Source organism: Delphinapterus leucas, chromosome X, assembly GCF_059928025.1.
Source record: "Delphinapterus leucas isolate spDelLeu-1000000601 "Yukka" chromosome X, BTC_Dleu_Yukka2, whole genome shotgun sequence".
Taxonomy (NCBI): Eukaryota; Metazoa; Chordata; class Mammalia; order Artiodactyla; family Monodontidae; genus Delphinapterus; species Delphinapterus leucas.
Genome location: NC_143150.1, coordinates 1,680,465 through 1,694,436, shown reverse-complemented (window position 1 = coordinate 1,694,436; position 13,972 = coordinate 1,680,465). Strand labels below are relative to the sequence as shown.

General features: G+C 54.9%; 2 protein-coding genes across 2 annotated transcripts; both read right to left on the bottom strand.

Moving 5' to 3' along the window:
- Positions 1-2,957: 2,957 nt before the first annotated feature.
- On the bottom strand, positions 2,958-5,621 carry LAGE3 (L antigen family member 3). Its single transcript, XM_022566608.2, has 3 exons — positions 5,229-5,621; positions 4,747-4,875; positions 2,958-4,491 (listed from the first exon to the last, which is right to left on the bottom strand). The coding sequence occupies exons 1-3, from the start codon at positions 5,459-5,461 to the stop codon at positions 4,377-4,379; spliced, it is 477 nt and encodes a 158-aa protein (XP_022422316.1). The 5' UTR covers positions 5,462-5,621; the 3' UTR covers positions 2,958-4,376.
- A 5,423-nt stretch (positions 5,622-11,044) lies between these two features.
- UBL4A (ubiquitin like 4A) lies at positions 11,045-13,648 on the bottom strand. The gene is made up of 5 exons (XM_022566638.2): positions 13,511-13,648; positions 13,231-13,336; positions 12,801-13,015; positions 12,580-12,686; positions 11,045-11,203 (listed from the first exon to the last, which is right to left on the bottom strand). Exons 1-5 carry the CDS (start codon positions 13,556-13,558, stop codon positions 11,092-11,094), a joined length of 588 nt encoding a protein of 195 aa, XP_022422346.1. The 5' UTR covers positions 13,559-13,648; the 3' UTR covers positions 11,045-11,091.
- Positions 13,649-13,972: the final 324 nt, after the last annotated feature.

The following is a 13,972-nucleotide window of genomic DNA, read 5'->3' as shown; positions in this document are numbered from 1 at the left end:
TTGGGTCTTCGTTGCTGCGCACGGGCTTTCTCTAGTTGCGGCGAGCGGGGGCTACTCTTCCTTGCGGTGTGCAGGCTTCTCATTGCGGTGGCTTCTCTTGTCGCGGAGCACAGGCTCTAGACACGCGGGCTTCAGTAGTTGTGGCTCGCAGGCTCTAGAGCACAGGCTCAGTAGCTGTGGCGCACGGGCTTAGTTGCTCCGCGGCACGTGCGATCTTCCCGGACCAGGGCTCGAACCCATGTCCCCGGCATTGGCAGGCGGATTCTTAACCACTGAGCCACCAGCCTGGCATTTTTGAACGGCTAAGGAAGCCAGTGGGGCTGAACCACGATGAGCAAGCGAAAGGGTGGGAGTGGAGAATATTGGAGAGGAAACGGGCTGGATCACATCTGGCTTTTTTTTTTTTTTTTTTTGGCTGCACTGGGTCCTCGTTGTTGGGTCTTCGTTGCTGCGCGCAGGCTTTCTCTAATTGTGGCGAGCGGAAGCTACTCTTCGTTGCAGTGCATGGGCTTTTCATTGTGGTGGCTTCTCTTGCAGACCTTGGGCTCTAGGCGCGCAGACTTCAGTAGTTGTGGCGCGCGGCCTCAGTAGTTGTGGCACATGGGCTTAGCTGCTCCGTGGCATGCGGGATGTTCCCGGACCACGGATCGAACCCGTGTCCCCTGCATTGGCAGGTGGATTCTCAACCACTGCGCCACCAGGGAAGTCCCTCACATCTGGCTTTTCAGGCCACTGTAAGTTCTTTGGCTTTGTCCCTAAGAGTCCCTTTTGGAGATTCTTTTTAACAGAAGAGTGACGCAATCTGAATTATGTTTTAAACCAACCTGGCAGCTTCACCAGTTCACCTGTCAGGCCAAGGCAGTAGGCTGATTCTGGGCTTTGCTGGGTGAGGGAGGGAGAATCAGATTGACGTCGGGCCCTAGAGCCTGGGGTACTGTAGCTCGGGAGCTGCCGGCAGAGAGGATCCTGGGGATCTGCAGAGGGTCCCCCTGGAGTATCACGGGGTGCTGATCGGCACAAGTGTGTGAGGAAACCGCCCCGGGCCTGGGAAAGGGCTGCCAGGAAGGATTACAGGGAACTATGCTCAGGGCTCAAGCAGGCCCTGGATGAGCACGTGTCCCCACTGGCCAGAATGGAAACCTCGGAATTCAAGAGGCCTGAGGGAGGGCACTCAGAAGGGTCTTGCCTCAGTAGCGGGAAAATAATTAATTCTACAGTAGAAGCTGCTCTAGCGCCATGTAGCAAATCTTAGAAGCGAGATTCTAAAGAATCAAATTGTCTCCAAGTAACCACAGCACCTGAGAACAAAGTTCGAGTATGTTTACGGACACAAAAGTAGCCAGCACCCAAGGGAAAACATACAAGGTCTGCTATCCAAGCAAAAACACTGGGCATGAAAATAGTAAGTAAAGACCAGAAGGGGATAGATAGAGCAATCAATAAAAGGCAACCAGATTGGAAAGGAAGAAGTAAAACTTCCATGATCGCAGGGTATTTTAGAGGGAGCTAACTGCCCCTGCCCAGACCCTGAGCCAGGTGCGCCAGCAGTTTTCTTCACTGATCTGAAACAAAGCCAGTAAACTACAAAATTCCTAGCCTAGTGCTTCTGGGTTGTTTGCTCTTTTCACACACACTCAGTTTTTTATTTTTGCGGGACACTAACCTAATGGTGACATGGATGTGGGGAAACCAGAGTTGTGGTGGGAGGGCACAGTTTCTGGAGTGAGTAGAATAGAACCATTTGGGGAGGAGGCAGAGGGACAGTGGCGTGAAAGTGCTCAATTCTCATCTCCCCATCGATAATTAAAGTCTTAAAAATGGTTTTTAAAAAGGGAAGAAAGAAAAAGACCCTTGCTGTAGCCACCAGAGCTGCTGCATGCTGGCGGGGGAGATGCTCCATCATCACCGTCATCGCCACGCCCACCGCCACCATCCCCAGCACCAGCATCTCCCTCCCTCCAGCCCACACTGCCAGAGCTCTCTGGGTTCTGTGCCGGCAGACTCCGTTCACGCACATGCAGGAACAGGGACCGGATCTCTCCCGCACTGGCTTGAAAGAATCCCCTAAATGCAGCCAAAATATATGAAACACAGGCTGTGAAGAAACTGGGCCTCAGGTGAGGGAGGACCATCAGGGATCTCTGGGAGCTGAGACCCCAAAGAGGTGAGCCGTGCAGCTTCCCCAGCTTGCTGTCTACACGGACTGTCCGGACCGAGTCCAGCCGCCTCCCCGGGTCTCGGGGGTGGATCGCAGAGTGCACGCAGCCCGAGTTGGCGGGTGGAGGACCCGAGAGGACACAGCAGCACAGGGAGAGAACCGTGCCCAAGGGCGCAGGGTCCATTGGAGTGCGCCGAGGACCACTGAGCAGCATCAGTGTGGAAGGGAACTCTGCGAGGCGGGGAACAGGGCCACCCAAAGGATGGAAGGTAAGTCTGCCCAGCGCTCGAGCAGGACAGGGACTGGGGGCTGTCCGCACCGGCCAGAATGCAAACCTCATAACTGGGGAGGCATCCTGAAGGGGGCTCAGAAGTCTCGCGCCTCAGTAGTGTGGGAAAAAAAATGAATCCTATGGGACTTGCCCGGCGGTCTAGTGGTTAGGACTCCGCACTTCCAATGCAGGAGGTGCGGATTCGATCCCTGGTCGGGGAACTGAGGTTCCACATGCCACGGGGTGCGGCCAAAAACTAAAAAAAAAAAAAAAAAGTGAACCCTACACTGAAAGCTGCTCTGGTCCCACAGAGCAAATCTTCAAAGCAAGACTCAAAAGGATCTGTCCCCAGTAACCTAACAGCATCCCAGAACAGAGCTCAAAAAATATGTCTAGGAATACAAAGATACCCAGCACCCAGGGAAAAAGGCCCAACGTCTGACACTGAAGAAGAAACTACCAGGGATACAGAGCAGCCAAATCCAATCCTTAACCAGGAGAAAAATTCATCACTGGAAGGCACGCAGATTGAAAAGGAAGAAGCAAAACTGCCTTTATTCTGAGAAAACGTGATCAATGATGAAAATCCAACGGCATCTACCAAAGAGCTACTAGAATATAAGTGAGCTTAGAAAGGCTGCAGGATACACCTTTTACAGGAAGCTAACTCCTTCTAACTAAAGGCTTAAACGACTGTCCTAGCACTTTTTCTTCACTGATCTGAGACAAGGCCAGTAAGCCACAAAGCTCCTATTCGAGTGTTTCTCGGTTGTTTGCTCTTGTCATACAAACCCAGTTTTTAAAAAAATTTTACCGAGGAGACCCAGTAGTGACAAGGATGTGAGAAACCAGCATTCTGGTGGGAGGGTACACTTTCTGTACAATTTGGAGAGCAATTTCACATACTGCAGTGTGAGAGCTTTACATATTTAACCAATTTACCTCTTGTAGTCTATCTTAAGAAAACAATCACTCAGGCAAAGCTCTACGTACAAGCATTCCACTGAATCATTACCTATATAATATGGCAAAAATTGAAAATAATTTAAACATTCAATAATGTATCTTTTATGTATCCATTCAATAATGCTTTTGGAGAATTTTTAGAAAAAGGTTCATGTTAGATGAAAAATATGAGGAAAAATGCTAAACTTGCAAAATATTATTACTGTTACACATTTACTACATAAATACCACTATAAAACTAAGAAAATATTCCAAAATGTTGACAGTAGTTAATACTGAATGAAAGACAGGACCTATCCTCTTCCATTTCTTAAACTGTCTTCAGTTGCGTTGTACTACTTGGATATCTGAATCACAGAACCTCCCCTCCAATTTAAGGACAGAGGCAAGAATATTTAAAGGTGCTGTAGTTGAAAATAAAGTCAGACATAGCATCGTAGCTCAGTTTTTGTTTTTTTTTTTTAAAGATGTTGGGGGTAGGAGTTTTATTAATTAATTAATTTATTTATTTTTGCTTTGTTGGGTCTTCGTTTCTGTGCCAGGGCTTTCTCTAGTTGTGGCAAGCGGGGGCCACTCTTCATCGCGGTGCGCGGGCCTCTCACTATCGCGGGCTCTCTTGTTGCGGAGCACAGGCTCCAGACGTGCAGGCTCAGTAGTTGTGGCTCACGGGCCCAGTTGCTCCGCGGCATGTGGGATCTTTCCAGACCAGGGCTGGAACCCGTGTCCCCTGCATTAGCAGGCAGATTCTCAACCACTGCGCCACCAGGGAAGCCCCATAGCTCAGTTTTATTTTCAGTAGTTAAGAAACATTTAAGCACCAAACAAAGTAAGTGAACCCTCAGCACCCAAGGGCCAGTAGAGGCAAAAGATGAGGCCCCCATAATAAAGTGGCAACTACTACAGAAATCACTGCCCTAGGAGGGATGCACTGTCTAGGAAGGGACACAAGTTTAGACCTTAATCCCCTTCTCTAGCCCTGGCTTAGCGTGCAACAGGGGGCCCAAAGCGCTGCATGGTCCGTATCACCAGAGAAAGCTGGTCAAGAAAGTTGACGATGGAAATTTGGAGGAGGTGGGAATCTTCAGCTCTCCAGTGGCTAAAAGTGATGGAAAAAGAAAATCAAGGTGATGGTAGCAACCCCTCCAGTCCCTCTCTGGCTCTGCCCCTCTATGACACCGAAGCTGCTGCCATCTCCATTGGAGTGCCCGCTGGGGCGGAGATGGGTCCAGTGCACCGCGTCACCTCCCTAGATCCAACCCTGGAGTATCTCCGAGTCTCCAATAGAGCGCCCTTGGGGGAGTCTGGCCCGGCCACCTGCTGCCACTCCCAAGCAGCCCTTTCTAGAACTTACACCGCCAGGACGCTGCCGCTTACTGTGAGCTCCTTCCCAACAGCCCCATGGTGCAGTTCGGCATCTGGGGCCAGGGACCCACGGGCGATCTCCGCCTCCAAGGTGGACGGGAAAGGCACACTTAGGGCGCTGATGGAGATTCGGTTAAGGCAACATCCACACGGATCTGGTGCTTTGGGCCCTGTCTCAGGGCACCCTGACCAGCCTCACCCCTTTCAGAACTGCTTCCAGCCCCCCAGACCACGCCCGGCCTTAATCCACCCCAGCCGCCCCGCTGCCCCGTGCTCTCATTTCTTCGCCCCCAGGCGCCCCGGGTTTCCTTCTGCTCTTATTTCTCCCCCTCAAGACCACCCCGCAGCAGCCCCTGACTCCCCCTTCTCCCCTTCGCTCCCAGGCTGCCCCTGGCTCGTGCGTCCCTCTGTCCCACCTCCCACCGCACGCAGCCTGCAGCCTATTCCCCACTCCGCCCTCGGGTAGGATACAATACGTGTGGCCGGCTTCCCGGCCTTCTGGCTGTGGACGCGGGGTGTCCGCCCGGCCCCGGAGAGTGCTGTGCCGGCGCGGCACACAGAGCTCCGTCGTTTGCAGCGGCAGCAGCACCCCCGCTGCGAGGGCCGCCCCGGCCCCCCCTGCCCCCGCTGCCCCCCTGGCTGTCCAGGCCTTCAGCGCCGCCCGCCATCCTGCCTGCGCCTGCGTCCGCCTCTGCCGCCTGCATGGCTGCAGCGCGCTCTGCCTCCGACTCTGTCTTCGGGCCGCTGGTCTCCCCATCCGCTCTCTCCGCTGTCGGATAAGAGACAACGGCTCCTTCCTGAAGCTCCGCCCCCTCGCGCTGACTCCGCCCCGTGCGCCTGCGCAAACAGGCCCCGCTGAGGCCGAGGGGGTGCGTGGTGGCTTCCCGCGGAACCGGCCTGGCTGGGCGTTCTCCAAGACTCCCTTGGCCGCAGAGAAACTGAGGCTCCCTCCCAAAGCCCTGGCCCTTCGCAAACTGTGTGACGCGATTTTAACTTCCTTTTTCTGTTTTCCTGCAAGTTTTTGACAGTGACCTTATACGACTTTTTTTTTTTTTTTGCGGTACGCGGGCCTCTCACTGTTGTGGCCTCTCCCGTTGCGGAGCACAGGCTCCGGACGCGCAGGCTCAGCGGCCATGGCTCACGGGCCCAGCCGCTCCGCGGCATGTGGGATCTTCCCGGACCGGGGCACGAACCCGCGTCCCCTGCATCGGCAGGTGGACTCTCAGCCGCTGCGCCACCAGGGAAGCCCTTATACGACATTTTTAATCAAAAATAAGTTTTTAAACTGCCGTGAAATTTCCGATGGTGATAGTCCTGTTAGTTTTCTATTTTCCTACTTTGTAATCATAAGGAAGGGCAAAAAGCTGAACTGGATCACCGAAGCCTGTTGGATCTCCCCGAAAATAAATCCTAAATCACCCCACTTCTCTCCACACAGTAGAATCAGTTCTTAATTTTTGATATAAATCACATCATATCATGTCCTTGCTTAAAATCCTAAAACAGTTTCCCATTGCCTTTGGAATCAAAACCAAACTCCTTCCTGTGTGACCTGGCTCCCGGCTCCTCCACTCTCTGCCCCCACCTGCCTACTTCCTCACTCCGTGCAGCCTCTAGGGTCTTTCTTTTCTCTGCTCCTGACCAAGGGTGGCCTGCCCCCGTCCCCCTTTGCACTTACTCTTCCTCTTTGGAAGACTCTGTCCCCAGACTCCCGTGGCTGGCTCCTTCTTGTCGTTAAGATGTTAAGATCTTCGCTCCAGTGTCACCTCTGAGAGGCCTTCGGGATCACCGATCTAACATACTACCTCCAGGCACCCTTCATCACATTCGCCCATTTCAGTCCGTTGCCTTTCTAATAATCTGAAATCGAAACTTTGTTTTGTTCACTTCTGTTGATGTACTGTCTCTGGTACACTTTCACTGCAGTTTATGCAGTAGGTGCTTTGCTGCTTGTCGGATGAAACAGTGTATTAAACAAGTACAAAACTCAGTGTCTTGGGCCTAGCAATGCCACATGTAGGAAGTTACTTCACAAATATGAAACAACATATTTATAAAATTACTCACTGTAATATAACTGGTAATAGAAAACTATTGGACACAACGCACATATCCATCAGCAGGGAACTGGTGAAATCAATTGTGGTTCATTCATACAATAGGCCTTTTTGTTTGTTTGTTTGCTTTGTTTCTTTTTTTCTAATTTAATTTTATTTATTTTTAACATCTTTATTGGAGTATAATTGCTTTACAATGGTGTGTTAGTTTCTGCTTTATAACAAAGTGAATCAGTTATACATATACATATGTTCCCATATCTCTTCCCTCTTGCCTCTCCCTCCCTCCCACCCTCCCTGTCCCACCCCTCTAGGTGGTCACAAAGCACCGGTCTGACCTCCCTGTGCCATGTGGCTGCTTCCCACTAGGTATCTATTTTACGTTTGGTAGTGTATATATGTCCACGCCACTCTCTCGCTTTGTCACAGCTTACCCTTCCCCCTCCCCATATCCTCAAGTCCGTTCCCTAGTAGGTCTGTGTCTTTATCCCCGTCTTACCCCTGGGTTCTTCATACAATAGTCCTAAGCAGCAGTAAAAAGAATGAAAATCTCTAATGAAAAATGAAATGATTTCCAGGATATATTGTTATATGAAAATATGTAAAAAGCAGGGTGCAAATGACAACTGCACACACGCTCACAGACACACATGCTTATTGGGGAAAAAATATATAAGGAGGATGGAAAACCCTGAAACTAGTGAAAATTATCACCTATAGGGGGTTGAGATGGGTATGAGATTTCTTGTAATATATCCTTTTGTATAGTTTTGACTTTGAACCATGCAAATATTTTATATGTTCAAAAATACATTTGAGGGACTTCTCTGGTGGTCCAGTGGTTAAGACTCTGCGCTCCCAATGCAGGGAGCCGGGGTTCGATCCCTGGTCAGGGAACTAAGATCCTGCACACTGCAGCTGAGACCCAGCACAGCCAAATAAATAAATAAATAATTTAAAAAATATATATATATATTTGAAAGAGTGAAAAAAAAGCCAAAATTGAATATAAACAAAAGCAAATAAGCCTAACTGCATATCCAGTTGATAACAGAACCACACAGAGAAAATAAGTCAGGTACCTTCCAAATTCAGCCCTCTGACTGTGCTCCCTTCATGGGATATATTCTAAGGACAGAAAGACTCCGCTTTATTCCCAGTATGTATGTTGTTGGCAATGATAGTGTTGAGGTGATTGTGGAGCTAGCGTCTAAGGTAGACTGTATCTGGTACAGGACATGAGTAAATATATCCATACATGGATGTTGACAGGAACATCACTGTGGAATGAGGGAAAAGAACTGTACTGCCAGATTGGAATTGGGGACTGCAGTATGAACTCTTAAAAAATAGATTTCCTAGTTTTGTCCAGTGTAAGAGTCTAGAAGCAGTGAAACTCCAGTAGCAACGAACACACCCTGTACCCAGACCTTGGTTTCTCAATACCATTCTCCACTAAAAGGAACCAGAGGTCCTTGGAGAGGTGGAAGATTCTAGGTATGGGGCAGGAAAAAATACAAGATGAGCCTGGAGCACCTTGTGGTGCCAGAAAGTAAGGACATGCTTGAAAAGCAGAAGGATGAGGCATGTCAAAAGGACATGGGAGCCAACCAGAAAGAACCAAAGCTAGAATATCTGAGCATCCAAAAGGCTATTAAACCTTTTGGAGGAGGCACCAGGGAAGGTAGCATATATGTATTCACTTTAAAATTCCATTGAGCTGTACATTCACGATTTATGCACATTACTCTATGCATGCTATAGTCCAAAGAAAAACCAATGCAGGGACTTCCCTAGTGGCGCAGTGGTTAAGAATCCGCCTGCCAACGCAGGGGACACGGGTTTGAGCCCTGGTCCGGGAAGATCCCACATGCTGCGGAGCAACTAAGCCTGTGTGCCACAACTACTGGGGCCGCACATTGCAACTACTGAAGCCCGCGCGCCTAGAGCCTGTGCTCCGCAACAAGAGAAGCCACCGCGGTGAGAAGGCCGCGCACCGCAGTGAAGAGTAGCCACCTCTCGCCACAACTGGAGAAAGCCCGCGCGCAGCAACGAAGACCCAACGCAGCCAAAAATAAATAAATCAATAAATTTATTTATTTAAAAAACAAAGAAACGATGCGTCCACCATGACAATTGTGAAAAGGGAAAGCTCTTTATAGAGAAATGCCAACTAAAAATTGTAGAAAGAAGGAAAGCATGAGAAAACCACCATTTTGCAGCCACCAATGCAATTCATCCAGTTGGGGATCATCCTTGGATGGTAAAACCATTAGATAAAGCTTGCTGGGGAAAAGATAGTCACTGGGTCTCAAGGTGTCACCCAGATTACTTGTGCATTGGGGAGGGAAAATGCAACTTTACAAGGGAGTCACAGCCCAGAGCTGTGGCCTGAAGCTCAGAGACAGGGCTGGGATGAGCCACAGACACGGGTGCAAAACACAGAAATGGTGATGAAGGTGGACAGGCTCCCCAGGGAGTGACATGGAGAAGGGGTCCGGGGACAGAGTCTTGGGGCCCCCCGACAGTAAGAGATGGGGGTGTGGGGGGAGAACCAGCAAAGGAGCCAGAGGAGTGAGCCACCAAGTGGAAGGAAAAGCAGAGAGGGCGGCAGCAGAGGTGGCCAGGGGCAGGTCCCCAGGAACTAGGGGAGGCTGCTCTGGCTGGGCCCTGGGGGGGGACAGGGGCGACTGTCTCTCCTGCAGGCTTTTCAAGGCCCGGAGGGCTGAGGCCGCCACGGCTGTCACGTCTGCTGCTGGCAGGGCCTGGCACGGCTGAACAGCGCCTGTCCCACCTACTGGAGCTGGTGAGGCCCGGTCTCGTCCAGGCCTGTGGGGAAAGCCTGCAAGGCGCCAGCAAATTGTGGGCACGGCTGATCTGTCGCCTGGGTGCTTCCAACTCCATGAGCCCCACCCCCAAAGAAACGCTGCTTTCCTCTGAGTCTGCCCCTCCTCCTGTGTGCCCGTGGGAAATGGCACCACAGGCATCTCATTCCAGGTGCCACAGCCCATTTCTGTCTGCGAGGCCACTTCAGCTGGGCCCTTCACTCATCCTGCCGTCTCCTAGCGGCACTGTGGTCACCACAGGGCTGTGAGCTGCACCCCACGGCCCTGGGGATCAGCGACTGGCTCGAGGCCCCTCCGTGAGTAGCGGACAGCGGGTCTCGGGGCCCCACAGCGGCCAGGGGCCAGGGGGTAACAGGTGGGTCAGCACCCACCTCCAGGGCGGACACTTGGCCCAAGGGGTACAGTGCCCACGATAGACATTCCGGCCCCTGTGGAAGGATCTCAGCATTTGGAGCCTGCGGTGTACATGGGGCCACCCCGAGAATCTAAGGGCAAAGGCGGGATGCAGCCTGCGGCCATTCTGTCTTCACGTGCGGTCGCCCGTCTCCTCTCACGATGGCATGGGCCTTCCCACCCGGGCCTCCCATCTCTCATGCCGGCAGCATCTCCTCCCTCTCCATGTTCCCGCCCCGGCCCTGCCCCTCCACAGCTACACCCTGCTGCGCAGACAAGCTTCCGGAAGCAGGGGTCCGCGGTCACCGTCACGGCCCCTTCCCCACGGCGCTGCCGACGACCTTCTTGCTACCGAGGCGAGAGGAGGCTCTGCCATGCCCTCCCTGTGCTTCTCGGCACCACTAGACAACTCCCCCCCACCGCGTCTTCCTGGAGGGGCGTTCTCGGCCTCTGACACCGAGCTCTCCTTGCGGCCTCCACAGCGTCTCTCCAGTTGGTGAAGTCCCTCATGGCCCAGTCCTCTCCCCTCTTTTTACGCCACGCTCCCAGGGAAGCCGTCTCATCCGTCCTTACGGCATCTAGGACATCGTGTCCACAGGCCGCTCCCGAACGTCATGGAAGGCTGCACGGGGCTGTGGAATCAGACCGGGTCCAGATCCCAGTCAGTTCTGTCAGCGAGGCGCCTACCATACACCGTGAAGACGCCACTCCTGTCTCCCTGTCCAGCCTGATCTACCCGCCGCCGACTTCCTGACCCCCCTGTCCAACTGCCCAGCAGATGGCTTTGTCACCCCCAAGCCGGGAGGCACTGGCACAAGGGACTCAACAACCGCCTCTAGGGTCTGTCTGCAGCATGCGTCTGCGTGTGTCACTCCCCTGCACTGCACCGGTCAGCCCTCCCCGAGGACCTGGCTTTCGCTGAGAATCTCCCTCTCCCGCCCAAGCCCACCCCACCCCCTGCCAAAATGATGGAGGCACCACCCGGTTCTGACCAACGAAAGGACAGCGTTTATTTGCTGGGGGCATCTGAGAAAGAAGCTACGCTACAGGTCGGGAAGGTGCTCCTTGCTGGCTGTGATCGAGGGATTTGGTGGAAGCTGCAGGCAACCATCTTCTGATCCTGAGGCAGAGGCCTGGGATGAAGCAGACGCTGCAGAGTGCAGAGGGGAGGTAGGAAGAAACTGGGTATTGGTGAAACTGTTTATCTGCTGCCAATACCCCTGGACTTCTCAGTTTCGTAAACCAATACATTTCTTTTATTGCTTAAACCAACTTCCTCTACGGTTAAATCAATTACTGGAAACCAAAAGCCGCCCAGCTAATACAGTTCCTTTCAGATCAAAGTCTCACATTCACCTCTAGTGCGACTGGAAGTGTCAGTATAAACCTTCCTTACGGAAGCGAAATGAGAGTGCAGGCAAGTCTGTCACACGGGCCCTGCTGCGGGGCGGGGCCAGGGCCTTCCATCTGTTCTTCAAAGCCTTTGCCCGTCAGGCCTCTGCCCGTCCTCCCAGCCCGGGGACCCGGCGCTTACCCCACGAGGCCCAGGCAGGAGGGCGGCCCAGGCGCCCTCCTCCAAGGAGCAGGTGCCTCGATGATCTCTAGGGCCCACCCGCCAGCGGCTTCTGCCCCTCCCTGGCCCCCCAGGGTTCCTTGTCAGGCACTGAGTGGTGTGCGCAGTGAAAGTCCCTGTACACACGCGGCAGGGGAAGGGTCTACTTTCAGGCTGTGGGTGAGCGCAGGGTGCAGGGGCCTGGCTGAGTAACCTCGAGCCCATCACCTGTCATCTCTAAGGGTCGAGGACCGCCCGTGTCCAGGAGGAGACAAGCAGAGGGGGTGCCCAGAGAAAAGCTGTGACACTAAGGGCCAGGGCACCCCATCTCTGGGCCACGCTTGGCCATCACTCAGCTTTTGGCCTCACTTTGTATCTGGGACACAAGGGGGAGGATGGCTGCAGACTCCCGACCCCGGGGGGGTTGGGGGTAAAGGAAACTGACTGAGGTCTAAGGAGTGGCCCTCACTGTGCAGAGTCAATGGCTGGGGACCAACATGGCACAGGGACTTGCCTAAGGTAACACTCCAGAGCTGGGTGACGTCCCAGACCCCCCAACACGCTTTCCCTTCATCGGGTGCACGCTGGTGGCAGCAGCTTGAGGGGGCCCAAGGCTGGCTGTCACTTGACCTGCCAGTGTCAGACCTGCCAGAGGCGAGGTGACAGGACTGGGCAGCAGGGGCCAGCTGGAAAGGTATTGCTCGAGGGTTTATGCCAAAGCCCACTCCTCAGAACCCTCCTAAACAACCCTCTCACCCTGAGGCACTTCTAGAAGCTGGCTGGACTCAGATTGTGGCTCTCCCACTTCAGCACTAGCGCCAAACGTGGGAGCAAACCCAGGTCAAGAGCCGGATACAGGTACCCGCGTACCCGCCAGCTAGTATTATGAGCCGAATTGCAACATGAGAACACATTTAATGCTACATGCAGCTTGTGGCCTGGCCCGGCTCCTCCCCACACTCCGAGAATCCTACTTGGAGAACCCCTTCTCCATAGCTTCAGTCACTTCAGGGTGCAGGAAGCGGCCAGCCAAGCGTTCGATGTCATCCAGCGTCAGGCGGCTCAGGGACCTCTCATAATCCTGAGGAGAGAAGGCCAGGAGGATTCAGCGGCGTGGGTCGGGGGGACACTGGGATAGGGGCAGGGGCTGCGAGCGGCTGGGTGGGACGTGGAAGTCCCGGGCGACCCTGCTCACCCTCTGGAGTTGGTCCAGGACTCTGCTGGCATCTGCGGCGCTGAAGTGACGGGCCAGGACTTTGGAGATTAGAGGCCAGGTGGCCGGGGGTGGGGGCGGGGCCTCGGCCACTGTCCGCGCGCTGCTTTCGTCCAGTAACACCTTCTCCAGAGGTTTGACCACTAGGTTGAGCTTGGAATTGGGCCCAATGCTGTAATCGGAGAGTCTTTTCCCATCTGCCCGAGAGAGATTGATGGAGCTGTGGCCCACGGTGGTGGGAAAGGCCTCGGGGAGGCCAGGCGGAGCGCCGCGGCATCCGGCTGAGGATGCAGCCTCCCCGGGGGTCAAGTGGCCAGAGCTCCCTCCACTCCACTGCTGCCCGGGATCGGCCCGGACGCCCCGTCCCCTGACTTCCCGCGGGGCTCCCCGGGCGTCTCCTCTCCCCGGTTACCTGCCAGGGCCTTGCCCTTGAACAGCAGCCGCTGCTGGCGGACGGGGACGTTCAGCCTCTCGGAGACCAGATGTTTCAGCGTGGACACCAGCTCGTCCTCCGACACCTGGCCGGGCCGAGGGTGAGAGGCAGGCGGTGAGGCCGCAGCCCCCGCGGAGGGCGGCTCTCCTGGCTTCCCCTGAGCGGCCAGCCCGCCCGGTTCGTCCCCGCCCTCGGCCCGGCCCTGCGCCCAGGGGCCAACCGCGTGAGCCGGCACGGCGGCGGGGACCGGCGGCGCTACCTGCAGGTTGCACTCGCGGCCCTGGAGCGCCTTCACTGTTAGCTGCATGGCGGCCGCAGCGGCGTCCACTCCGGCCGGCGCGAAGCCCTACAGCCCCCCGCCGCGCGCCGCCGCCCCGGGCGCGCGCCAGAACCAGCTGCCGCTGCCGGAAGTCGCGCGAGGGGCGCGCCCGGCGTCGCGGCCCCGCCCCCCGTGTCGCGTTCCCCAGCACCCCCGCAACCCCCCCCGCACCCCGGAGCACGGGGACCGGCCCGGATCCGGGCCCCGCGGCGACTGAGCCGGGAAGCCCGCGGGGATGAGAAGGGGCAGAGGAACTAGTCGGGCCCGGTCGGCGGAGTCGGGGAGCTGGGAGTCGGGGAGCTGGGACTCGGGGGAGAAGGCGGGCCAGGGGTTCGCTCGCCCCCGCTCACTGCCCGAGGGCGGAACAGGTCGGCGCCGAGGCCGATTCCCTGCCTCTCAGGA

What these genes read in the sequence shown, in the direction of transcription:
- LAGE3 (XM_022566608.2), bottom strand. Translation starts at nt 5,461, where the DNA reads ATGCAGGCGGCAGAGGCGGACGCAGGCGCAGGCAGGATGGCGGGCGGC. An exon ending in GGAAGCCGGCCACACGTATT is followed by an intron (nt 4,876 to 5,228) that starts GTATCCTACCCG and finishes AATCTCCATCAG; the next exon opens with CGCCCTAAGTGTGCCTTTCC. An exon ending in AGCGGCAGCGTCCTGGCGGT is followed by an intron (nt 4,492 to 4,746) that starts GTAAGTTCTAGA and finishes CATCACTTTTAG; the next exon opens with CCACTGGAGAGCTGAAGATT.
- UBL4A (XM_022566638.2), bottom strand. Translation starts at nt 13,558, where the DNA reads ATGCAGCTAACAGTGAAGGCGCTCCAGGGCCGCGAGTGCAACCTGCAG. An exon ending in GCCGCGAGTGCAACCTGCAG is followed by an intron (nt 13,337 to 13,510) that starts GTAGCGCCGCCG and finishes CGGCCCGGCCAG; the next exon opens with GTGTCGGAGGACGAGCTGGT. An exon ending in CAAGGGCAAGGCCCTGGCAG is followed by an intron (nt 13,016 to 13,230) that starts GTAACCGGGGAG and finishes TCTCTCGGGCAG; the next exon opens with ATGGGAAAAGACTCTCCGAT.